Genomic DNA, 27,358 nt, shown 5'->3' with positions numbered 1-27,358 from the left:
CACACACATACATTCATTATTTCCATAACAGCTAGATAGTAAAGCACAATTCATTGATGATAAGTATAATAAGTGTAATGGAAACTGATAACATCCTTTGTCATAACTGAAGTAAATATATTTAATGACACAAATTAAATAGATCAATAAGAACCCTAAATAACTTAGCATTTACATAAAGTTAGATGACAGAGATAAGGCAGCAAATTATAAAAGCAAGCTAGTTAATATGTTCTGGTAAGTCTCTTTATGTGCTTCATTTTTTATTTTAAAAACACTTCCTTAAGTGACTTTTTAAAATTACATCACATTATGCACAATAATGGACTCTGTATTTAGTCTCTATTGATACAGTACTGCTATACTGTGCATTCATCCAAATACAGTAATTACTGCATAAGGACATTTTGTCAATGAAGGTCTACATATATGATAGTGGTCCCATCAGGATATAATGGAGCTGGAAAATTTCTGTCACCCAGTGACATTGTAGCCATGGTAATATCATAACACAATGCATTATTCACATGTTTCTTATGATTCCGATGTAAGCAAAACTAGTACAATGTGGACAAAAGTACAGCCATATAGCACATGTAGTTATGCAAAGAACATAATGGTAACGAATGAATATGTTGCTATTATGTATATACAGTACTATAGCTTTTATTATTTTAGAGTGTTCACTTTCTAATTACAAAACAAAAAATTGTCAGAGCCTCAGGAAATTCCCTCAGGATGTAGTATAGAAGGCACTGCTATCATAGGAGTTGACAGTTCCATGTGTGCTTTTGTTCCTAAAGTCCTTCCAGTGGACAGAATGTGAAGGTAGAAGTCAGTGGTATTAATTTCTTGACCCTCTGTAGGTATAAGCTAATTTGTACATTCATATCTAGCTTTTCAGAAAAATTTAATAAAAATGAAAAATGTATTGAGATAATATTTGTGCATCTTTATGTGGTGTATACATTGTGGTAATTCAGTAAATGTGCACAATGTGAAATGTTCAAATTGAGGTAATAAGTATTTTCATCTCATCAACCAATAATTGTGTACATGTTGGGAATTTCATACTCTGTTAGTCATTTTGAAATAGAGTATTTTAACCAATATTTATTCTACTGTTCTAAAGAAGAACCAGAAGCAAATATATCACTTCAATTGTGTTTTGGTGGCCTTTTCTGAACTCTGTTCCTTCCCTCTTCCCCACCACCCTTCCCAGTTTCTAGTGGTCCCATTCCATTCCATTCTATTCTATTCCATTCCATTCTTCTATTATTTGACTTTGCACAGGTAGAGTGAGTGTGTAATATTTGTCTTTCTTTGTCTGGCTTATTTCACTGTACATAATGAACTCCAGTTTCATCCATGTTGTTGCAAATTACAGGATTGCATTCTTTTCCATGGATCAACAACACTCCATTGTGTGTGTGTGTGTGTGTGTGTGTGTGTGTGTGTGTGTGTGTGTGAGAGAGAGAGAGAGAGAGTGACATTTTCTTTATCCATTCCTCTACTCAAGGGCATCTGATGATTCAGTATTTTAGCTGTGTGTAAAGTACTTCAGTAAAGTATGGATTGCAAATGTCTTTTGAATATAATGGTTTCAACTTCTTTGAGAACATTCCCAGTAGTGGAGTTACTAGATCATATGGTAGTTCTATTTTTAGTTTTTTAAAAGAATTTCCATACTGTTTTCCAAAATGGATATACTAATTTTTATTCCAACCAACACTGTATTAATTTCCCTTTCTCAGGGATTCTGTTAAAAAAAAAAAACAGAAGAAAACTAGTAGAGTAGGGAAAAGGAACTTCAGGTGGGAGGAAAAGAGGAAAAAGAGGAACTGCAGAATAATATCCCAAAGTGTATCCATGTATGAATGTGTTACCACGAGTTAAACTATTATGTATAATTATGCAACAATAAGAGCTTCCTTTTCTCCATATTATCACATGCATTTTTTTTTATTTTTTTGTCTTGTTTCTCTTGGTCTTTCTGACTGGGATAAGATAATCTCTCTTTTTATTTGCATTTTCCTAGTTATTAGTGGGACTGAGCATTTTTTCATGTACTTATTACACATATATATGTATTCTTTTGAGAAGTGTACATTCAGTTCTTTAGCTCATTTTCAAATCGCATTATTTGTTTTGTCATTCAGTTTTTTGAGTTCCTTATATATTGTGGATATCAATCCCTTATTGGATTAATAGTTGGAAAATATTTTCACTCATTCTAATTACTGTGTTGATTCCTTCTTGTGCTATGCAGAAGCTTTTTAATCTAATCTCACTTATCTATTTTTACTTTACCTCTACCTTTGGGGTCCAATCTAAAAAAATCATTTTTTAATCATTTTTTATTCCAATGTCTTGAAATGTTTTGTCTGTGTATTTTGTAGTAATTTCATAGTTTCAAGTTTGACAAGCAGGTATTTGATTCAATTTGAGTTCATTTTCATGTATAAAAAGAGGAAGAGATCTAGTTTTGTTGTTCTGCATATGTATATCCAATTTTATCTGAACTGTTTTTAAGAGATCTTCTTCCTCACTGTGTGTTCTTGTTGCCATCATCAAAAATCAGTTGGCTGTATGAAAGCAGATTCACTGCTCTGTTTCCAATTTGCTTCCTTTGGTCTTTGTGTGTATTTTGATGCCAAGACAATGTGTTTGTGTTACTATAGCTTTGTAGTATTTTTTAAGGTCAGGTATTGTGATGCCTCCAGCATTGTCATCTTTGCTCAGAATCACTTTAGCTATTATGCTCTTCAGTATTTCCATGTGAATTTTAGGATTGCTTTTTCTATGAAGAAAGCCATTGTTATTTTGATGGGAATTGCATTTAATCTGCAAATTGCTTTGGGCAGTATGGTCATTTTAACAACATGAATCCTTGTGATCCATGAACATGGGATATCTATCCTTTTTTTTATTGTATTGTCAGCATTTTTAAATTTCATTGTAGACATCTTTCATTTTCTGGGTAAATTTATTTCTAAATATTTTAACCTTTTTGTAGCCATTGTGAATATAACTGTTAATTATTTTTGATAAGTTCATTATTAGTGTATAAAAATGTTACTGGTTTCATGCTGATTTTGTATCCTGTAACTTTACTGAATTATTCACAATTTTGAAAAATTGTTGGTGGAGTATTTTTTTTCTATGTATAAAATCATGTCATCTGTAAACATGTATAATTTAACTTTTTTCTTTCCAATTGGATCCTGTTTATTCCTTCCTCCTGCCTAATTGCTCTTGCTAGAATTTTCAGCAATATATTAAATAAAAGTGGGGAAAGAGGACATCCCTGTCTTATTTCTGGTTCTAGAGTAAATGCTTTCATCTTTTCCCCTCTCATTGTTATTGGCTTATATTTTTCATATAGAGCCTTTAAAATTTGGACATGTTCCTTCTGTAACAAATTTGCTAAGATTTTTTTCTTATGAGAGGATGACAAATCTTACTGAATGCTTTTTCTCATCCATTAAAATGATCACATGGCTTTTTTCATTCATTATATTGATATGTTGTATTGCATTCATTGATTCATGTAGTGAACCATCCTTATATCGTTGGGATGAATCCTACTTGATCATGGTTTACTATTTGTGTGTGTGAATTTTTATTATTTATTCTAATTTGTTTTACACAATGGCAGAATGCAATTCATTTCATATTACACATATAGAGCCCCCCCAAAAAAGTTTCAGTCACTGATTGTACACAAAGTATTTTCACAGCATCTGTGTCTTCATACATGTATTTAGGCTAATGATGTCTAACTTATTCCACCATCATTTCTACCCCCTTCTCCCCTTTGCCCTCCCTCCCCTTTGCCCTATCACTCTTTCATTCCTCCCATGCTCCCCCTTCATCATCATTGTGAGTCAGTATCCTCATATCAAAGAAAATATTTGGCTTTTGGTGTTTTGGGATTGGCTTACCTCGCTTACCATTATCTTCTCCAACTCCACCATTTAACTGCAAATGCATAATTTTATTCTCTTTTAATGCTGAGTAATGTTCCATTCTGTATATATACCAAAGTTTCCCTATCCATTCATCTACTGAAGGGTATCTGGGTTGGTTCCACAATTTAGCTAATATTTTATTGATAAATTTTTCATCAGGGATATTGGCCTACAGCTAGCTTTCTCTCTCCCTCTCTCCCTCTCTCCCTCTCACCCCTTCCTCTCACTCTCCCTCCCCCCCATCTCTGTCATGTTTTGTTATAAGGATAAAGCAGTCCTTTTAAATAATTTAACAGATATATTCCCATGTCAATGTTTTAAAATAACTTAGGAAGGTCTAGAATTAGTTCTTTAAATGTTTTGTATAATTGGACAGTAAAGTCATCACATCTTGGTATTTTATCAGATGGGAGACTTTTGATTACCACTTCTATGTTTTTACTCATTATTGGTCCATTTAAATTTTATACTTGTTTTATTCACTTTGGGATGGTTGTAGTATTCAGAAACTTATCCATTTAGTCTAGGTTTCTAATTTGTTAGCATGTAATTTGTCGTAATATCTTTATTGTGTTTCCATGGTTTCAGTTGTAATATATATTTTTTTCATCTCTGATTTTATTTATTTGAATTTTCCCTGCTTTGTTTCTTAGCTATTGTAGCTGAGGTTTTTAGATCTTGTTTATCCTTTCAAAAAGACAACCTTTTGTCTTATTGATCTTTTGCATTTTTGTTTCAATTTTTTATCTTTTTGCTGTGATTTTTATTGTTTATTTCTTTTCTATGTTTTGGGTAAGCTTCTTTGTTATTTTAAGTCTTTGAGGTACATTATTTTTTACTTTGTAAAAAAAATTATATTTTTGATATGTGCATTGATCACTATAAACTTCCTAGTTATTAATGCTCTTGTATAACAGATTTTGAAATGTCATGTTGTCAATTTCACATGTTTCTATTAAGTTTTTATTTCTCTTTTAATTTTTTTCAATTACCCATTGGTCATTTAGGAGCATTTTGTTCATTTTTCATAAACTTGTTAATTTTCCATTGTTCACCATATTGTTGATTTGTAGTTTTAGTCTATTGTGGTCTTAGAAGAAACATTATATAATTGCAGGGGTTTATTGTTTTGTTTTTCAAATTTACTGATGTGTTTTCTCAGCTAACACATTACCTTTCTTGGAGAATGTTTCTTACTCTCATAAGAATGTCTATTTTGATGCTTCTGGTTGAAATGTTCTGTAAATACATGTGTGGTCCATTTGCTTTATAGTATCCTTCAATTCAAATATTTCTTAATTTTCTGTCTGGATGATCTGTCTACTAAATAAAATAGAGTGTTGAAGTCCATAACTATTGTATTAGAGATTCACTCTCTCTTTAGATCTATTAATATTTGCTTTATAATTGGGTGGCCCCATGTTGGGTGCAAAGATATTTATGATCATTGTATCATCTTGAAGAATCCTTTTTTAAATGTATAATGACTATATTTGTTTTAATTTAAGTTATTCTTTATCTCATATGAGTATAGCTCCTCTGCTCATTTTTTGTTTCAATTCGTGTAATGATTATCTTTTTTTGTGGGGGGCAGGGTATCTGGAATTGAACTCGGGGGCTCTCAGCCACTGAGCCACATCCCTAGCCCTAGTTTGTATTTTATTGAGAGACAAGGTCTCTCTGAGTTGCTTAGCACCTCACTTCAACTGAGGCTTCCTATAAACTTAGGATCCTCCTGCCTATGCCTTCCAAGCTCCTGGGATTACAGGCATGCACCACCTTGCCCAGCCTGTAATCACTATCATTTTCAGGTCCTTCACTTTTAGTCTCTGTGTATCCTTTCCTGTGAAGTGAATTTCTGGTAGGCTGTATAAAATTGAGTTCTGCTTTTTTTTTTTTTATCTGTTCAACCCCTCTCTGTCTTTCGATAGTTGAATTTAATCTATTTATAATCAAGGTTATATTGATACTTGAAACTTTTCCTGTCATTTTTGTTACTTGTACCTTGCTTGTTTTTATATTTTGTCTTCCTTTCTAGCTTTCATATTATTTATTTGTGCAATTTGGTAGTATTGTGTCATGCTAAGTTTTTGGGTTTTTTTTTCATTTTCATGTATCTGTTCTTCTAGTTTTATCTACCCATGTGTTTCATTATGGTAGTTATCACCCTTTTGTTTCTAGTGAGAACTACCTCTCTATATATGTACAATCAGCATGATTTCAATGAATTCCTTTAGTTCCTGCTTATTTGGAAAAGACTTTATTTCTCTTTCAGTTTGAAGGAAAATTTTTCCTGAAATTGTATTCTTGATTGAAAGGATTTGTTTTGTTTTGTTTTGTTTTCCTTCGGTATTCTGAATATAACATCCTATTTACGTCTAGCATGTAAGGGTTTTGCTGAGAAATTCACTGTAATGGAATATCTAGTGGATATTCTTTATATATGACTTCATTATTTTGATTATTTGAGGATTCTCTGTCTTGTATTTTTGATATTTGGAGTATTTTATGGCTTGGTGAAGGTCTATTTTGGTTGAAACTAGTTGGATGTCCTTTGAACTTCTTGTATTTGGATGCCCATATCTCTTTGAAGATTTGTGAAGGTTAAGTCCAAAAATTTCATTTTAGAAATTTTAAAATTCAGTTCTAGTCTGTTGTGGAAATTCACTTTGTTTTTTTGTTTGTTTGTTTTATGGATAGAAGATTTTAACTCTGAGATTTCTGATTTGTTCTTTTTTTTTTAGGATTTATTTCTCTTCAGCATATTTCACGTTCACATCCTAAATTGTTTCTCTCATCTCTTTGTGTTGATTACCTGTTTTTTCTTGCATCTCAGCTTTTGTACAAAATAATTTAGATGGGGTGTAGGATATCAGTTAGATAGGTGCTTTGTGTTTGAAAACAGTGAGGATCAAGACCATGATCTCTGTGTAATTCTTCATCTTTGATTGAAATCAGCAGTGCTGAGTGCCTGAATGGTCTAGACTGCAGAAGTTCAAGCAGGTAATTGAATGACTTTGCAATACATGTAGGCTTCTAAAGGGCTTTGTCTTTAGCTTCCACAGAGTGAAGCCCTGATGGCATTGGGGCTTACAGCATCAGTTGCTGCAATCTCAGCAGTATGGAATAGGAATTCCTTCTCTTTCAGGATAAATTTAGGAAATGACTGGGCCTATGGCAATTTTTAGCTACAAATCTGGAGTCACAGGATGGGAGAGAGCCATCCACCCAATCCCATGGGATGGAACAGGTGGTGCTGTAGTCCATGGCACTGATAACCATGGATTTCTCATTTAGGAACACAAAAGATTTCCCTAAGTCTCACAGGCTGATGTACTTGGTCTGGTGATTTTAATACTATTAGCTCCTACCTGCATTTGTGGAGCTATAGTACCTACACATAGATGATAGCTTCTCCAGGTCCCAAGGGATGCAAAAATAGTACCAGGGCTTTTGGCACCAGCAGCTATGTTCTAATATCCATGAGATCTGGAGAAGATGTTCCCTAGGGTTTCTGGGGCACGTGCATGTAACCTTTCAGCTTCTGTCACTGATCTCTATGCTCCTGGAGGTATAAGATGAAAAGATCTTCTCTAGTTTCCATTGGGTAAACCCAAGTGTTTCTGGGCCTTTGGATTTGGTGTCTGTTCTTGCACTGGAAGGAAGGTGGATTGGAATGTCCCTAGTTCATGTGAGGCAAGCTGTGGTGTAAATGAGGCTCATGGCACCATCCTGGAGCTGCGGGATATAGATAGAACCTTCTCCTGGTATATAGATATAAGCAGAGTAATATTGATTCTTTTCCACCAACAGCTTCAATCCCAAGGTCATAGGCTGGGAAGGACTTTTCTTAGTTCTTGATGAGTTGGCACAGATAGTTAGAGGGAGGTTGGTCCACTGATGGTCACATTTCTGGAACTTCAAGAATTGGCTGGGATCTTTCCTAGCTCCTAATGGACAGATGCAGGTACAGCTGTGACTCTACAACAATAGCTCCAGTCTCAAGGTGGTGTGTGGGGAGGAGACCTTCCCTGGTTCCTGCAGGGCAAGTTTGTGTAGGACTCAGGCTTATAGTTACAGCAGCCACTGGTCCTAAAGCTGAAGGATGCTGAGGGGCTGTTTTTTGCCCAGTGAGGCATGAACTAGCCCAAGCTTGGATCAGGGGCCAGCTCTCAGCTCCTATGTCAAGATAGTCTAGCAATCGCTGCTGTAGTAGCTTTGGTTCTGGGAGTTTCGACATGTTTTCCTCCTTTGGAAAAGATCAGTTTCTTTTAGTCTAGCCAGGTCCTCAAACTGGATTTGAAGTTTACAAGGACCACGGATTTCTCAGTAAGGACTCCTGGTCTGCTGTGATGATTGATGTTGTGGGCACTTTCCCATGGGGTTGAAGTTGTAAATTGCTTTGCTGTTCTCTGTGGGTTACCTCTCAGATTCTGTGCTGTTCAAGGTTTCTGCCACTTTGTTGCAAATGTCTGGAATTCTCCCTCTGTCCCTCTTCTCAAAGTATAGTTTATGCTAGGTTTTCTTGATTCTTCTTTGTGGCAGAGTTACACAGAGGGTCCTTCTACTCATTCACCTAGGATGGTTGATTATTTCCAGACATTTTAAAAATAGAAAAAAGAAAGAAACCTGATAGAGTAAGCACATAAAATACTTTTTGTACAGGTATACAATGTGTTTGTTTTAGGCCAACTGTTATTAGAAAAAGGTCAAAAAGCTAAAAACTGTATAAAGTAAAATAAATTTAAACTAATATTTATGCATTATTGAAGAAAGATGTTTTTAAAATAAATTTCATATAACCTAAGGATGTAGTGTTGATAAAGTCTTCTCTGACACATAATAATATCCTTGGCCTTCACCTTCATTCACCACACTCATTGACTCACCCAGAGTATCTTCCAGTCCTGCTAGCTCCTTCCATGACAGTTGCCCTATAGAGGTAGACCATTTTCTATGTATTATGCTATATTGCTACTGTACCTTGGCTATGTTTACATATGTTAAGATATACAAATGCTCACCATTGTGTAGCCGTTATCTGCGGTATATAGTACAGTTATGTGAAGTACAGGTTTGTAGCCTAGGAGCAGTAGGCTGTACTTCATAGTCTAGGTGTCTAGTAGGCTATATATCTAATTGGTGCAAGTACATTCTGATGTTTGCACAGCAATGAGATCTCTCTGATGCACTTCTCAGAAAGTCTCTGTCTTTAAATGACACATGACTACATAGAAATGAACTTGGGAGTTGGAGAGCTGTACTGGGAAAAGGGACATCCCTGCACTGGAATACCTGGGTTAGAGTGTCAACCTGTCATCACTATTGCAACTTAACACCTCTGATAAATGCAGTATACATATGAAATTACAAAGTTGAGTTCAAATTTGAATGATTATTCATCATTTATGTGATCTTGGATAATATTCTTACCCTCACTTAGAATCACTGTTCTCATCCAGAAGATTGAAAACAATCTTTAGAGTTTGTAATTATGTCTACAATTTAACTTATTATGTGATAGGAAAAAAAATAGTCTCTTAAGACACAAAAGGCCTCTGCAATCTGCTTTCCCATAAGTTACTGTGTTAGAATCACTAAAACACAGTTGAGACAATTTTTACAAAATAAACAAATTGTTTCCCCAAGGAAAAACAAAGGGTTAATTCAGTGTTGAAATAATTGACTATGCTGTGACTGTTATTTATCTAATGTTCAAAACAGATTGGAAATTTAAAGAGCTTCAAGTGTTACAGGCTCATTTTGAGTTTTGTGCATGCCAGTTGCGGCACTGCATATAAAACTTGGCATAACGGCTTATCAATACATATTAAGTATCTTTTTCTCTTCATATCTGGGAATGAAATTAAGTTGATAGAACTCCATCATGGCTCTTACTGCCACAAACATTGCAAACAGTCCTTTGGGATTTTCCTCTTCAATAAACACCTTCCTGGTGTATATTATGACTAAAAATGAGAAATCGCTGATCTGCAAAATAGATTGTGATACTGGAAGCAAAACATTAATGTGTGCTTATGAATGTAAGGCATAGGGAGGATTGAAAACATGCCTGGACAGGCAAAAAGGAATTGATGTTAAAAATCCTAATAAGTACATAATTGAAGACATAAATTGAAGAAAATGAATGCACTAGAAAAAAAGGGAGAAGGCAAGGAAAACATAAGGATATAAAACATTTGTCATAGGCCTTTTCCTCAATGCAAAAAAGAAAAAAGGATGACATGGAGGAGTGCAAATGTTTTGGCAAGAGGGAAAAAGGAAATGGTTAAGATGAAAGAGGAACAACACAGTGGGTGGATGTTTTGTTTGATGCAACTTGAATGTTTCTACAAAAGGCAATCACAAGAAATACTGAGAAGGAATATTAATGCAGCCTAACCTTTAAGCTATGATAAACGTGGGCACTCATGTACTATATATACACATACGGAGAATTTATTAGTTCTCAAACTTAAGTGCACAAGAATAACCCTGGGAATCTAATTACAAATCAAGCTCTAAATTTGCATTTTTATCATGCACTTTAACTGCTTCCAATAAAGATTGCTGTTGGTCCACAGTTAGGAACACTCTCTGGTTGTCCTGCACTTCACTATTACCCCTAGAGAGATAAATTTCCTCTTCATATTTTTATCTTATTTCCTGGGTGGAATTAAACATACAGAAAAAATTAGAGAATTGAAAGTCATCTTTTAAATTATTCAACAGATCAGACTATGATCTGAATGAACATTTGGCAGAGCGGTTGTAGAACCTTTTCTAATCCGTGGATTGTGACTACAAGAGAAGAAAGAAATAGCAGGAAACCCTTGTACAAGATTCAGAAGGAAAGAGTCTTGAAGCCCTCTGGAAAGAGGAGATAATATAATCCATGACGCTAAGAGAATATTCAATTTCAGCACTCTGAAATTTGGGGAATTATAGCAGCAGATGATTCTGCCACCCTTCAAATATCTATTAAATATATTTTAAATGCATTTGTGTGGAACAAATAGAGCTCACTTTGAGAGATTTCTGAAGGATGATGATTCTTCATTATCAAGTAGAATTCAAAGAGGATAGCTGTTTAATGTTGATTCATGGCAGACTGTTAAAAATTCATAAGTAGTATATTTTCTATTTGAATGTGTAAACCAATGAACAAGAGTTGAAAATTTCGCAAATAATATCAAGATGTACGTGTATGTATAAAATGAAGATACAACAATAAATAAATACTTAAGAGAGGAATCACATATAATTGAGCATAATGGCTTTTAAAAACTTATTTGCTAGAAAAAGAACACAATTGAGCAACATAAATTGAATATTCTCATTAAGTAAATTCTGCAATAGTTTGTTTTGGGGATTTGTGATTTAGATATAACCAATCTGAACATAGTAAATGTACATCTGAAACAAGGAAGACACTGTGCCTGTGCTTTTATCAGTTATGTTCAGCTGCTAGCACTAGAAAACCTGATGGAAGAATGGTTTAGGAGGTCAGAGGTTTCATTTTGTGGATGTGATGAGGAGTGTAGTAGGGTAGGGAGCCAGGAACACTACAGTGCCACAAGCTGTCATTGGAGATTCAATTCTTTAAATTATGCTCAGCAACCACTGTAGTACCTGCTTTCCCATGAGCTTGCAAGCTCACATCTAGTGACAGGAAGTCTGCTCTGGTCACCCTCTGGGCTAAAAGAAAGACAAAGACATCTCACAAATGGTCAACTATATCATAAGTCAGGTGACCAATGATTTTAAATAGTGGTGATCACATTTCTTTATCCTAGTCTGGAAACTCTCTAGGGAAAAGGCCATGATTTCAACATTTTTGTAATCACAGTGCTAATTTCATGGTTCGTTGGTAGAGATTCAGAGAAGATGCTAAATAAATCCGGATGTAGAGATTGTATTTTGAGCTCAAAAACTTTTGAGAAGGCTTATTTTTTCATTCTAACATCTTCAGAAGTCTTCACAGAGCATGTGAGAGAGTAAGAATTGAGCAAATATTTACTTAATGTTTACATAAATTGATTTTATAGGCAGATATAAGAAAAACATAGAATGAGAAGAATGGCACTACAAGGAATAGTGCCTATAAAGAGTCATGAATTTGACACAAAGGTGACACGGAGCTAGAAAAGGACTAATGCATGTACATGTGTTAGATTTTCATGTAATGCAGTCTTTATTTGTAAATATTTGTTAGACTATGTACTTTGTACTGGACATTGTTCTAATTGTCATCAATGTAGTAGATAAAACAACACCAGAGTCTTGCAAGAAGTTTCCACTTAGAATCAGCTAAGGAAGAAGCATTGAATGTTAGTGCTGGGAGGAATAGATAAAGTGGGTATAGAGAAGAATTTGGCTTGATGCAGTCATGTAGTTATTCAGAGCAATAGGGCCATCAGCCACCACACAATTCATTCCCCCTACTCCTATCTTTGATGGACATTTCTGGACCTGGCTGAGCTGTTGTCACATTCTGGTCCTGGCAATGAGGAAATGAATTTCATTTTCTCTAGCAAAGGCTCAATTTGAACAAAGGGAAATAGATTATTATTTAAATCTGCTGTGGCTGTGAATCCTTTAAGATTTACCATCTGTTTATTAACATGAAGAGAAGGAAATTTACTTAAAACAAAAATTCAAACGGATTTGACATCAACTAAGTAAAATTGTTTTAACAGTATCAAATGAATACAGGAAGAACAATTCAATCCTAAGTGCTTAACAGCTGGAAATCCCACAAAATTGGTTGGAAATTTCTTTGCATCTAGCTGTTTAAATATTTTGTTTATTTACCTTACAAATTACCTAATTTCATATTCCATTTTTTTCAAGAGCAAGATATGCCACTTTTGAAAAAGAAAAGTTTATAAAAAAAAGTGAAATGTAAGAATAACAGGACAACATTGGTTTCATTAAAATTGTACCTAATTTTGAAACATGGCAGGTTGTAAAATTATCTTCATTGTAGCAGAAACAAATCTAGATCTGCAAAATATGAGGTCAATGTGTTTATCATGATGTTCCTGTACTGGATAGAGTGTAGATATTTCAAATAAGTTACTTGAGTTTGAATGCTGGCAGTATTAGAAGTTGAGGAATTCAGTTAAACTCTGGTTCTTTAGTTTCACCTCTAACCTGGGAATTCAGAATTCCTACTTCATAATGTTGCTATGGGTTTTAATGGTATGGAAAGAGAATGACTGGGTAAGCTATACTGAGATTAGTTTTTATTATTTGAATCCCCTAATTTTCAAGTTCCATTTTACCAGATTAGAGAAAATGTAATTACAGTTAATTCCTCTAACTCTAGTCTTTTGCATTAAAGTTCTGAGGGGAAAAGGGATTTATACAGGACCCAGCCATAGGTGCTATTGGAAGAGGGCTAAGGTTGGGGATCACATGTACATGGATTAATCCTTATCCAGCTCTGTGTCACCTTTATGTCAAATTCATGATTCTTATAGGCACTACTCCTTGTAGTGCCATTCTTCTCATTTTGTATGTTTTCCTTATATCTGCCTATAAAATCAATTTATATAAACATTAAGTAAATATTTGCTCAATTCTTACTCTCACATGCTCTGTGAAGACTTCTGAAGATGTTAGAATGAAAAAATAAGCCTTCTCAAAAGTTTTTGAGCTCAAAATACAATCTCTATGTCCAGATTTATTTAGCATCTCTGAATCTCTACCAACGAACCATGAAATAAGCACTGTGAATACAAAAATGTTGAAAACATGGCCTTTTCCCTTAAGAGTTTTCAGTCTAGGATGAAGAAATGTGATCACCACTATTAAAAATCATTAGTCACCCGACTTATGATATAGTTGACTATTTGTGAGATGTCTTTGTCTTTCTTTTAGCCCAGAGGGTGACCAGAGCAGACTTCCTGTCACTACAAGGGAGCTTACAAACACATGAAAAGCAGGTACTCCATCAAATATAGGAGTAGGAGGAATGAGTTGTGTGATGGTTGATGGCCCTATTGCTCTGAATAACTACCTGACTGCATCAAGCCAAATTCTTCTCTATACCCACTTTATCTATTCCTCCCAGCACTAACATTCAATGCTTCTTCCTTAGATAGTATCTTCTGAGATGTCAGTCATCAGTTGTCATTGCTCTGTCCTAGAGTCTTCTCATCCTCCTAGCCCATTGATGTAGCAATCCCAGATATGCTGCCAATCAAATACATAGGGATACACTAGTCTGGACTGCTGCTTCTTCCCACCCTAGTAAACGTGAGGCCTATATCTCTAGACATTACATCCTCTAGTATAAAGCTGGGTTTGGGGAGCAGTGGGCACAGAGTGCTCTTTGATCTCCCTTCCTCCTGGGGCTTTACTTTGCAAGCTCAAGGCAGACCTATTTGTCAACCCTGCTTGCTAACTCTGTTTCTCTTCCCATAATTGAAGCTGGAGGTCAGAAAAGTGCATGACTGGTTTCCTCCTGGGCATTTTGTCTCTCTTCCATTTATCACTTAGAAAAATTGTAATGTATTCCTCTCCAATGGGAGTCTGACTCTTCATCTATACAATCAAATTTATAATTTTACATCTTTATTTTCTTCCAGCCTAAGCATTTTCTAAGTCCTTCTCTTCTTACTTTCTCTTTCTTTGCTAATACCTCCCTTCCCTGAGACAATGGAAGAAAGGATACAGTTTAGAGGGAACTACTGTAACAGAGATCACATTGACTAAAATTTCTAAAGTCCAGGCAGCTAGATAGTTTTTTTTAAAATTTACTTGAATATTTTGTCTGTCCCAGGAACTGTCTTCGAGCCTATGATATAAAGAGAAATTAAGAATGGTCATTTAATTAAATTGTTTACAGCCATTTGGGGAAGATGGGCAATGAATAAGTAGCTACAGTCATTGAGTGTAATGGAACACAGTCCATAAATACAGAAGTTTACACAAAAGGACATTTCTCATGGAGAATGTGTGGGAAAAGATAGCTTTGCTCAGGGCTAGTTTGGTTTGCAGTGAGCCTATATAATCAAGTTCATGAGACCTCTTATGGGCAGAGTGGGACAGTAAAATGGGAGTGAGAATACGGAGGTAGGACTGCAGAGGCCAGCTGAGGCTGCAGCATCAATATTTATGGAGCAAAGAATGCAAGGTGGAAAGTTTTCTGTGAGTAATGGCAGCATGCTTTAATGAAAGAAGATAGGTCTCATTTTTGAGAAAATAAACTCACGCTCTAAAACTCAGTATCTATATCTGTGAAATGCCATCATTTATTAGGATGCTATGAGAATGAGTGAAAGGATGTTGTATGGACACTAATGTCTCACTTGTGAACGGTTGTTTCAAGGAAGAATGTTGTAGACTATTTGTTTGCCTTGCAAATGTGTAAGCGACGTATAATTAGAATTTTTTCTAAGCTCATCCATATTTAGTTTCTGACATCTGCAGACCATTTCAAAAAGGTCATGGACAGCAGAGTGATTATTTCTAGTCACATACCTAGAAAATAAGTATAGGAAGTTTTACAATTACAGAAGGAGATAGTGGCAAGATGAGGGTAAGAACTTCAAAATATCTGGATTCAGCTGAGTTCCTAACTAATTATTAGATAATAGTTTCCTCTATTTTAATGAAGAAGCTTCCCTTGATTTTTCTACACTAAGAATTATACAGCTGCTTTGGGGGAAGTCATTATTGGGAGAAGGCTCTGCCAGTTTAATTTCCATTTCTTTATTTCTATTAAATAAAAAAGGCTTACATTAGTCCTTACGTTATTAACTGCTTAATGGATTTAGGAAGCAGGTAGCAAAAGAAGAATTGTTCTTTGCATTTAAATGAGACAAATAACATTTTCAACTGATTATGTATTTAGGGGGAAAGTTTCATCCTATTGCTACATTTTAAGCCTGTGAAAGTAATAAATTAATCCATTAATGAAACCAAGTGTGTCTTCTGTTGTGCTCATTATCAATTATTCCCAGGTGTTCCAGGGCTTATAAGTATAAGTTAATGTGACTTTAAAACTTAGTAATAGAAATATTCAGCATAAGGATCATAAACTATGAAACTATTCCCACAGTACTGCTTTGTACAAAACAAATGATAATATTAAATATTAAATTAAGGTGTTTCCCCAAAGTTGAAATGTGTTATCTTGTCAGAATGAAGCAATGAAACATGATCCACAATAAAAACCATATGGCTTCCACATTTCCTTCCTAGTTTTCTGACTTCTTGAATCTTTGTAACAAGGCAACACCAAATAGTAGCCAACATGAGTATGTACATTTCAAAAAATTGATTTAGATACTCGTTATCCATCTGTATGTGTGAACAATGGACAAAGGTGCTTTAAGCAGTTCCTACCTGCTAGATAGAGTATAGACTGCAGGAAGAGGTGAGATCCCCAGACAAAGGGCCCTACAAGAGAGAATTCAAAGAGAAACTTGGAAAGGATAGGGCTTGGGACAATATGAAAGCTGAGTCTTGCAAGATGAAAAGAGAGAGCAGCTTATCCAAAGATGTGGAGCCTTCACAAAGCTTGTTGAGTTGAGGATATTCATTCATTCCACAGACATTGCTCAGTTTATACATAGAGAAGAGGCAGCAGCTGAGTGCAGGAGTGGAGGGCATGATTGACATGTATGACTAGGAGTGAAAACCACACGGAGTGTCTTCTCCAGTTCTAGTGGCACTCCACACTTCATATTTTTCCAAAGATATAAAAAAAATTAAATGAATTGCCATCTATATGGAGACCTGGTTTGACCAAGTGTTAGAATAGGAAAAGACAGATCTTGACTTCTCCCCCACCTCCCGGCAGGTGACTACAATCCAATGAAGAATAAATTTTGCAACTTAAGATTGTGTGCATGTGTATATGTTCTATTAGAAACCTATTGGAAATACTCAGGAAATCTAGTAAGTTATAGTTATGGCTTGAGTGAAAATATTAGTGTAAACTTGGAATTATAGTTTATAACATGATTCACTTTCAGAAAATATTTTTAAAAACTGTTCCTTCAAATAGAAATACAATCGCGGGATTATTTTTTAAAAATTCAGTAAGCATTTATTTGCCACCTACTATTTGGAAGGCCCTAGGTGGAGTGAAGAAGGGCAGAGGAGAAGATCACAGCTTACCTAATTAGTTAAGACATATATTGCTATAAATTATAATCCAAGGTATAAGAATCTATTGCTATGTAGATTCTATTATCATTCACAGAAACATGGAGCAGATAGCATCAGTTCAGGAAATCAAATATAGCTTCAGGAAGATTTAGATCTTAAAAAGTTAGGAAGAATTTGTTAGAGGAAGACATGAGACTGCTGGGAAAGATACTAAGGCCAGTGGAATCATGCATGATATGTGTGAGCTTTGGGCCTATGGGGATGTTCTGCAGTATGCTAGGAGAGTTGCAGGAAAAAACATTGTTTTCTTCTTTTCATTGATTTCTTGTGGGAAAACTAAATAGCCAAGTACCTTCTGCACTAGAAGAACAATGTGTAATATATTCTTTCTTTCCACACAAGTGAACACTTTTGCAAAAAAACAAAATGTAACCAGCAAAACCAACTGAGCATTAACAATGGAAACTCCTGATCTTCACAACTCAGTTTTTAGCCACTTGAATATGAACCCAACATAGAGTAGTTCCCAAAAGAAAGAAAGATAGTGGTCTTGTGTCATTCCACACCATTGCCGAATGGTACCAGACACCATTTAAGAACAAGCCTCCAATGCTTGAGCTTGTTGATGGCCTTTGCCCTGCATCTATCACAAATGGAGCTTCCTTGGTTGCTGCCCATTCTCCTGAATTCTAAGCAAAGTACGTCTGCCTGGGTATGACCTTAGGTTGTACTCTTCAAATGAATGCTCTTCATTAGTTTCTTGACAGGGATTTTCACTTTTCTTAATAAGCAGATTTTGTGCTAGATCTTTGGTATCACAGTTGGTCCTGGACAAGGCATCCTCTACCTCACATATATCCCTTGGATAATCTGTTTGGCTCCTTTGTTTTTAGCAGATGGAAAGTGGAGAGTCCATTTTCTGAGATCTCTATGGTACTAGTGTAGCTCAGAGCAATATTTCTTTAAATATTTTAATCATTTCTTGAATCAGTTTCCATTGTGAAGATATTGTAATTTTGCACTTTTAAGAGTGACTAGAATCACGATAGTCATATAATTTGGTAACAAAGACTTTAATCAGTTAATATGGAAGCTATAAACATTCATGATGCTATTTACCATATAATTCCTTTTGTTTCTTTGTGTTTTGGGTGGACTTGCCCTCATTTTATTATAATCATAGTATCAGCCAATATTTTCATTAACATTAGAGAAGATGAAAATTAGAATAAAAAAGAGCTTGTAACAGTTATTACAAAGGTTTCTGAAATTGTTTGAAGTTATAAAGAAGCAAAACTTTAAATAGTGCATATAAAATATTTTAACTGAAAGGAAATATTTAACATTTTTGTGATTAAAATTACTCAGGCAAATTTTAAATTACACACAGGAATTATGTTTTAAGTGAGAGCCTACAGAATGGGATAAAATCTTTATCACATGCACCTCATGCTCTATCTCCACAATATATTAAGAACTCAAGAAACTCAACACCAAAAAATCAAATAACCCAATCAATGAATGGACTAAAGAACTTAACAGATACTTCACAGAAGAAGAAATAAACAACTATATGAAAAACTTTTCAACATCTCTAGAAAGTAGAGAAATGCAAATCAAAATTAAGAGTATATCTCACTTTAGTCAAAATGGCAATGATCAAGAATACAAGTAACAACAAATGTTGGTGAGGGTGTGGGGGAAATGATATACTCATACATTGCTGGTGGGACTGCAAATTGGTGCAACCATTATGGAAAGCTGTACAGAGATTCCTCAGAAAACATGGAATGAAACCACCATTTGACTCAGTTGTCATACTCCTTGTTTTATACCCAAAGGACTTAAAATAAACATACTATAGTAATGCAGCTACATCAATGTTTATAGCATCTCAATTCACAATAGCCAACATATGGAACCTAGATGCCCTTCATTATATGAATGTTAAAGAAAATATTGTATATATACACACAATGGACTATTACTCAGCCTTAAAGAAGAATTAAATTATGACATTTGCAGGTAAAATGGATGAAGCTGGAGAATGCCATACTAAGCAAAATAATCCAATCCCCAAAACCAAAGACCAAATTTTTTTTCTCTGATATGCAGATGGTAATTCACAATAAGGGAGTGAGGATGGGGAAAATAGGGGTATTTTGGTCTAGGCAGAGGGGAGTAAATGAAGGGGAGGGGGTGTGGGGGTAGAAAGGATAGTATAATGGATAAGACGTTATTACCCTATGTGCATAAATAATTACACATTCCATGTGATGCTACAACATGTACAACCTGAAGAATGAGAAGTTACATTCAACTTATATATGATGTGTCCAAATTCATTCTACTGTCATGTATATCTAATTAGAACAAATGAAAATCAAAATAAATTAAAAATATGTATGCATGTGTTGGGCCTTCTCCAGTAATAATCTCAAGTTATGTAAGTGATAATATAATTTGATTTGAAGGAGTTTTCTGGAAACATTGTGGACACTAAGTGATGATAGAGGACAGGCTGGGCATGCTCTGTAAGAGGTGGATACGTCATATGCAGCAGGCAAGGATGGCATTTCATTCATTCTGGAAATATGTATTGAGGAGCTACAAAACATCAGATTCTGTGATAGTCTGGAGTGATAAAACAATAGACACTAGTACTCTTCCTTCCTGAGATTTATGCTATTTTTCCATCCTAAGAATGTAGGAGTCTACCAATGAGTCCATTGGTTTTTCACAGAAGCTTATTCTTTAGCTGTCAAATGAGGGCTCAGTAGTTCTACTTTCTAGGCTAATTTTAAGATTATATAAAATAATATGTATAGAAATCCCCAGTGAAAACAATATGAAAGTGTGAGAAAATTGATAAAACATGAAAAGAGTAATTAATTGTGTTAGAGAAGCAAGAAGTCCTAGTGCAATTCACCTCTACGTATCTACTGTATTAGTTATGTGAGCAAAAAAAGCATAGATGATTTTGACTGAAGTTTTCTTCCTTCACACAGTGGTGATTCTTACACAATTCTTTAGTCAGAAAATGGAATTACAGTTGATTTTTAATGCTCCAAAATATTTTCCCTAGAAAATCCATAAGCTCTTTAGGCAAGATTCATCTTTGAGGGGTTGGTTAAGCAAATGGTCACTGAGGAACCTCAGTTGAAACCCTGTTTTTGATACTTCATCTATGGAACAAAATGCCCATCTGAAGTTTGCAGTACAAGTAACACTTGGCCCAGTCTCCATGGCTTCCTGCATTGTCCCCTTTAATACAAATGAACGCTCATTTAGAAAATGAGAGTATCTGTGTTCAACAGAAATCAACAATAAATCTTATGGAAAGAAAACATCAAGAGGTCATATTCTGTCACCGGGCCCAAAGAAAGGAGAGAGAAGCTTTGTGCTTTGCTGCAAAAGAGGTTTTCACCTTCTTTGTGATCAATGGTCTGTCTGGGAGTCTGGCCACAGTAATAATGTCATGGCCTACACCAATCGTGGAAAAGGATGTGAGCTCCAATGTGATGGAGGTGAGGGAGATCTAGAACTGAAATGGCCATGGATAGTCCTATAACAGGCACATGATGCATTGTGGCTTTGTGTAAAACTGATATTTAGCTTATTTTACAGGTAAAGAAAAGAGACTAGAAAGAAGTGGGACAGAAAATTAGGAAATATCAGGTATTAAAAAAGATACCAATTTTTTATAATACATGTTTTTATTTTTTACATTGTATTCATGGCCATTTATAATTTCTAAAGTCCTATGTACTTTTAAAAAAAATAATATGTTTAAAGAGGTAGTATAAATTAGTGAAAGAAGCATGGAACTTAGAATCAGACCTGCATTCGTATCCTAATACTTACAGTAAGTAGGTATAAGAAGGAGGAAATGATAATATCCCTCCTCTTTTAAGATATATTATGGAATCAAGCACAATACCTAGAGAAGGACTTTCATGTCTCCCCCTCTAAGAATGTGCTCACACTCTGACAATTCTGTTCCTCCCACCTTCCCCTCCAAGGGTTTTGAGACATGAGAGATTCAGGTCTGCTTGTTTCTCTACTCTGCTGCCAGATTCTCTCAGAGACTACCCAGGGTCTCTCCTCTCTAACAACACAGCTACATGTTCTCTACCCTGTTGCAAACCCTATTTCTCTGTTCTTTGACCCCCTCACTGTTTGAAAAGTACATACTCTATAAACCCCATGTATTGCTTTTCAGACTCAAACAGCTGGATATCCCCAGTCCTCAATCTTCTCCTCATCAGAAACCCTGGACTCTTGTCTCACTCCTTCTGAGTCTGCCTATTTTGCTGTAACAGGTGGGGACATACATGACAATGTCTCAACAAATGACATCTCATCACTCTGTCTATGATCTCATTTAGGAGAAGGATACATGGATCCACTATTACAGCCAGAGACAATTACAGATCTTTCCAGTGATTCTAGAAACTGCTAGAGAATGAGGAACTCGGGTGTTAAAGATCAGCACATATTCAGTACCCAACATACTATCTTTATGCATTAAAGCTAAAGTCTTCTCTCTAAAGATGGACGACTTCTTCCCAAAGTGTCACCAGAGAAAATTCATTTGACAGGGATCTGTGGGTGGAATCTACAGAGTGGCAGATTTCAGTTCCATTACTAAGATAAACCGTTTATAACTGACATGTTTTGTAATGGAGTGGGTGATATGCTCCACACTTCTATGGCATGCAGTTCCCAGAGCGGCACAGCAGATCACTGGCTCACAGGGTACTACAGGAGCATGCAAATATTTACCTCAAGCTGGGAAAGGCTACCTCCTGAACTCCCAGCAGGAATCTCACTAGCACACACAGCAGAAGACTTTGGGGGATTTCTTGCATTGGAGCAGCTCTTTGAACAGTAAGCCAGTATTTTAACCTTTTAAGACACAGATCTATAGACTTTCGTGTAACATGTTTTTCCACGTCCCTTGGAACAGTGGCTTACATGATCACATTTGGGACTCTTCTATGACAGAGTTGCCTTAAGTTACTTTTAACACAAAATTGGTGCTGAAAGCCACATTCCTGCTGTTTGATCCTGCACTGCCTCGCACTGGGTTTGGAATTGAGTCCAGAATTGTTTTTGCTTGCTTTTTCTCAGTCTGCCTACTCTAGGGGAATTTCAGGTAGCCTCTCATTATCCATCAGCAGACAAAGAACAGGTTTTAAATTGCTCATGGGTTTTGAATGCTGCACACTTCAGAAATATGTGAGAACCTCAAATTTCAGCTAGATGTAGAATCAGTCAAGATCTGTTGTACAATGTGGTGACATGGTTAATAACAACAGATTGTACTTGACAATTCATATTAGTAGAGTTTAAGCATTCTCATTACACAAAAAAAGCTAATATATGGGGTAAGCATATGTTTCTTAGCTTAAACTATCCATTTAACAATGCTACTTATTTTAAAACATCATGTAGTACACGTGAATATATATAACTTTGATCAAAAAGTATAAAAAGGAATAATTTGGGGCTTGAGTTTCTAGCATTCCAGAAATTCTGACATTATAGAATATTCATTTTGTCTAACTTTGTTATGTGTTGTACAATATTTATTATGAGTTATATTTGTCCCTAAACCTTAAGAATATTTCATATCTGAAGCAGAGCTGCTGGTATTTTTTTAAATATAATGCCAAATTTAAGATTATTTGGATTAATGTTTGGAATATTTTCAGACAAAACTTTTTAATCATTTGCTTTTGTGCAAATAAATAGGTCAGCTATTATTTTTTCATGAAGAAATTTTCTTGGTAACTAAAGAATGAATAGTAACTATTTGCCTGTTTGACTCCTTTGGCACTTTATCAATGAACTAGGACCAAGCAAGTAACTAAGTGGTGCTTCAACTGTGCCTGAGGATCCTTGAGAACAACTTGTTCTCTTAAGTGGATTAAATTATTCCTCCCTGAAGAGCCAATTACCTGATGACTTTCTAAACACTAGATGATTTTTCACAGGGAGGGCATATGTGAACTCTGAGTATAATTGGCGGTTGAGTCAAGCTGCTTAGGCTCAATCGTGTTCCCACTGATTACAAGCATATTGGATTGGGAAAAGTTGGTTCACCTCTCTGTACATCTGTTCATCACCTGTAAAGTGTGTGCAGTGACAATCTCATGAGTTACTGTGAGATACTACTTAAAGCAGTTCCTAGTACATAATAAGTGCTTAGTAAATGTTATTCACAGCTAGATAACCCAAAGGTGTGTTGAAAAGTGGAAACCATGCATGCTGTATGGAAAATCAAATGGATTTTGCTTAAGTTGTGTGTCTTCTCTTCCAACCTAGTATTGATTCAGTTCTTGGCATATAATTTGTTTAGTAAATGAATAAAAGAAAAATAAATGATTACTTCTCCTTTCATTCCTCTTGAAGTTGTGCTGCTGGCCTGAATATCATCAGGCAGGTTTTTGGTTTGAAAAATAGTAAGTGAAGGGTTCTGTGAAATTGTGGTTTGTGTTCAGTGTATGATTCACATAACAAATTAATTTATTTTGTCATCTGTTCTTCATGGATTTTCATAATCCTTCTGTGTGAGCCATAACCTATCAGTGTCTTCAAATCTGTAATAGTAGCACAGTGTTTAGCATATGAATTTATATGTTCAGTGATGTCAGCTTCCATGAATAAGCCATTATAGAACTTAGTAAATAATTTCCCTTTAATGTCCAATAATATAAATGCCACCTTGCTCTATTAATCAGATGTAATTTTTATATTATTGAAGCCATTACAGCTCCAATAACCTCATGTAATTTTTATATTAAGACAGGTTGGGTGCAGTGACACACACCTGAAATCCCAGCAGCTTGTGAGGCTGAGGCAGGGGGATCACCAGCTCAAAGCCAGTCTCAGTAACTAACTTAGGGAGACGCTAAACAACTTTCTCAAAATAAAAAATAAAAAGAATTCCCCAACAGTGGCTCTGTTGTTCATTGCCCCTGGGTTTAGTGCCACTAACAACAAAAACAACAAGGAGTTCTCTTTTTTTCTCAAGATGTCTACTTTTACCTTTCAGTGTTTGAGTAATTTTCCATTCCAGTTAATGTCTTTGCTACTATAATGAATTCAATGTGCCTATAAGCTGTTCAGATTGGCCTCTGATTTATCAAATATACTACTCACTTTTAATATAATCTATACATTCACAAAATCTCAATTCTCCATGTCCTGTTATACACAGAGGTGACACGGTGCAGGTCGTGGAAGAATGAAAAATAGTCATTAGTTCACTTGCCAGCAAAACAGGCTATAGGCAGTCAGTTGAGCCATCTCTGATTCACTGGAAAGTTCTTATTCAACCAGCCTGAGATTAGTGACTTTTTGACTACCCAGTTGAATGGACCAACGTCTGTGGTCAAGTATTTGGGATATTTTGCTCCCTGATTCCTATAAATAGCCCTCTCTTAATTTCTTTCCTGTTCTTTTGCTTCTGAATAAAATTTTCCTTTTATTCAGTCTTCTTTTCTTCCTTATCTTTAGTCTTATAACAAGTCATATCATCCAAATCCTTATTTTTAAATACTACAACTTGAGCATTTCGTCAAAGTTTTATGTGCACAGAGTCCCGAAGCTTCCAGTTTGTACAAGAACACAACATGTTCTTGTCAGTATTTCCACAAAACCAATTGTTTTGTATTGCTTTCTCTCCCTCCAAGGAACAAGCTTATGAGTCCCTCACCTCTCCAGTCAAGGCACATTTTCTGCTTTTCCATTAGAATACTTATTGCAAAGAATGACCAGAGGTTTTTCTCTGTGGTCTTCAACTGATTTCTGAACTCAGTGAGAATGAGATTCTGCCTGCTCATGAAAATGTGCCAGATGTCGATCATAGTACACATCAGCAGAGAGCAACCAGTTGAAAAACATTGTGCCAAGAAAGGGCTGCATCTATCTTTTTAGAAACAATCACCATCTTTCTTTGTAAAAGCAGACATTTCTCAATGGAAATAGGTTCTAATAAGTTAAAAATTAGATTTTTATTGGCATATTAGCTCATCAGAGACAGGAAGTAGAGTAGAGATTTCCAGGGGTGGTAGGCAAGGGAAAAGAGATACAGAGCTTTTGATTGGGACAATGGAAAAATCTTGGAAAAATAGTGGTGGTGATCATGAAGCATTGTGCATATAGTTAACACCTCTGGATAATATGCTTACAATGGTGAAGATGGCAAATTTTATGGTACATACATATTTCAGCACAAAAAAATTTAAAAGTGAACTAGTGATAAACAGGAGAAGTATTTAAATATTCAAAGGAAACTACTTTTTAAAAAATGGAAATGCTTATTTGCTGAAAAGAATTTATAAAATGTTCAGTTGTCATAGGAGCAAATAGTCACATAAATACTTTTTCCCACTTATTTCAGATAAATATTACTGCAATAGAAAACAAGTAATGTGATAAACATAAAAAGCAAATAAGTACAAAATAGATTAAAAGAAAGCAAGCACCATTTAAATAAATAAGGTTTAAAACTGAATGTCTTTTGGTAGCTACCCAGTGCACTTCATTAACCTGCTCATCATAGGTGTACTTTGGTTTGTTGAAACTCTCCACAAGCACAGAGAATAGAAGTAGACACATCTGCCATTTGTTTTCAATAGAATGGGGCCGTCAAGTTGAGTAGTCCTGGGACTTGAGGGTCAGAAGCACTGGATTTGTGCTCAAGATCTGCCTGAAACTTTGTGAACTTTGTAAGATTTTTAGTCTTAACCATAATAGGTTCCTCATGAGGCAAATTAAAAAATGATCATAAAAAGTCTAATAGCATTACTCTCTTTCTTTTTTTTTTTTTTTTTTTTTTTTTTGGTGCTAGGGATTTAACCCAAGGCTTTGTGCATACACAGCAAGCGCTCTACCAACTGAGCTATATTTTTCAGTCCAGCATTCCTGTTTTGTTGATGTGCAGATCACCTAGTAAGGTCTTGTCATTACTTGGGTAGGGTCATGTCATTCTTATTTTCCCAGAGTTCCAAATTTGTTAATGTTGAACAAGTAGTTAATCTACATAGAATATGATAGATTCAGCAAATAACATTAGTGTGAGGTATTTTTTTATTTACATAGTTTCTCTCTCTCCATTTTTTTTTACTTAATTTATATTTAGTATGTTATATAACTGATGCATAATTATTCCATCTGAAATTCCAAGCTGTAGTTCAGTGGCTTTGGGAAATGTTGATTAATATCTAGAATTTACATTTCTGAAAAAAACGTGGTTAAACTTGAGACACATTCCTAGTCTTGGAAGGTCAGTCTTGTAAGCACTGATTTTCTTATGTGGATTTCTTTCTAACCTTTTTCTCTTTTTCTGTTTCCTTTCTTCCCATGCTGACTTTGGTGTAGCAGACCACTTGGGGATTGAATTCATGGGTAAGACTAAACAATTTGCTCCTTAAATATCCTGGAAAAGCTAAGTTTTATAATGTACATAGTATTTTCTTTTCCCATCTGATTATAATTAAAATGGCTCATTATCAAATGCTATTAGAACTAAAATAAAAAAAAGTTTTAGTCCATTTTTCACTAAGAAATGACTCAAAATGAAAGACTTAACTACTTGTTTGGAAGACAATTTAATGTTAAGTGCTTCTGGAATCCTATACAAGTTTGATTTGACTCCTGGCTTTGATTGTTTCTTCTAATTCTCCATTTTCTTATCTGTAAAATTGGGATAATAATGGTTTCTATTTTACAGCACATATAAATTTATTAGTGCAGTATCTACAACTTGGCAAAATTAATAAATGTTAGAAAACAACCGTTAAAATGTCAGTTTGTCTTATTTTATGCTCTAATCCCTTTTCCTCTAGCATGATATACTTTGGATACATTTTGGTATCAATCATAATTTGGAGTGTGAGCTCATAAACATTTCCATTTACAAAACTAAAATATTTCTTTTTAGACTATTTTCAGTGCACTTTTTAAGGCACATTATTTTCTGAATATGTAGATAATTATATTAAAAGTGATAAATGTGAGTTTTTACTATAATTAATAAAAGAAGAGCTTTCCATAAAGTTCAATATGCATCACAGTTCACGAATGAAAATATACTCAGGAGTTGGAGTCACTGAAATTGAAGAGATGTAAATTTGGATCTAGGTTTTTTATGCTCTGCTTTTTTTTTCTTACATGATTACTTTCTTCATATATGTATATGATAATTGTGATAATAATGATGATATTTATTTACTTTTATTAATTTTGCCATT

General features: G+C 35.0%; 1 protein-coding gene across 5 annotated transcripts in view; it reads left to right on the top strand.

The window, feature by feature from the left end:
- The window catches only part of Nrg3 (neuregulin 3), a 1,026,038-nt gene that overhangs the window by 882,102 nt on the left and 116,578 nt on the right, over nucleotides 1-27,358 (top strand). For 2 of the 5 annotated variants that reach the window (XM_078038991.1, XM_078038998.1), the window contains exon 4: nucleotides 26,490-26,513. The exons of 1 other annotated variant lie outside the window; for it this stretch is intronic. In XM_078038991.1, coding sequence (XP_077895117.1) covers nucleotides 26,490-26,513 — 24 coding nt within the window. Of the gene's footprint in view, nucleotides 1-26,486; nucleotides 26,514-27,358 lie in introns of all 5 variants that reach the window. 2 more of the 5 variants (XM_078038986.1, XM_078038996.1) reach the window with 1 other exon arrangement.

This window comes from Ictidomys tridecemlineatus, chromosome 1 (assembly GCF_052094955.1).
Source record: "Ictidomys tridecemlineatus isolate mIctTri1 chromosome 1, mIctTri1.hap1, whole genome shotgun sequence".
Lineage (NCBI taxonomy): Eukaryota > Metazoa > Chordata > Mammalia > Rodentia > Sciuridae > Ictidomys > Ictidomys tridecemlineatus.
The sequence above is the reverse complement of the archived record's forward strand: the minus strand, read 5'-3'. Positions and strand labels throughout refer to the sequence as shown.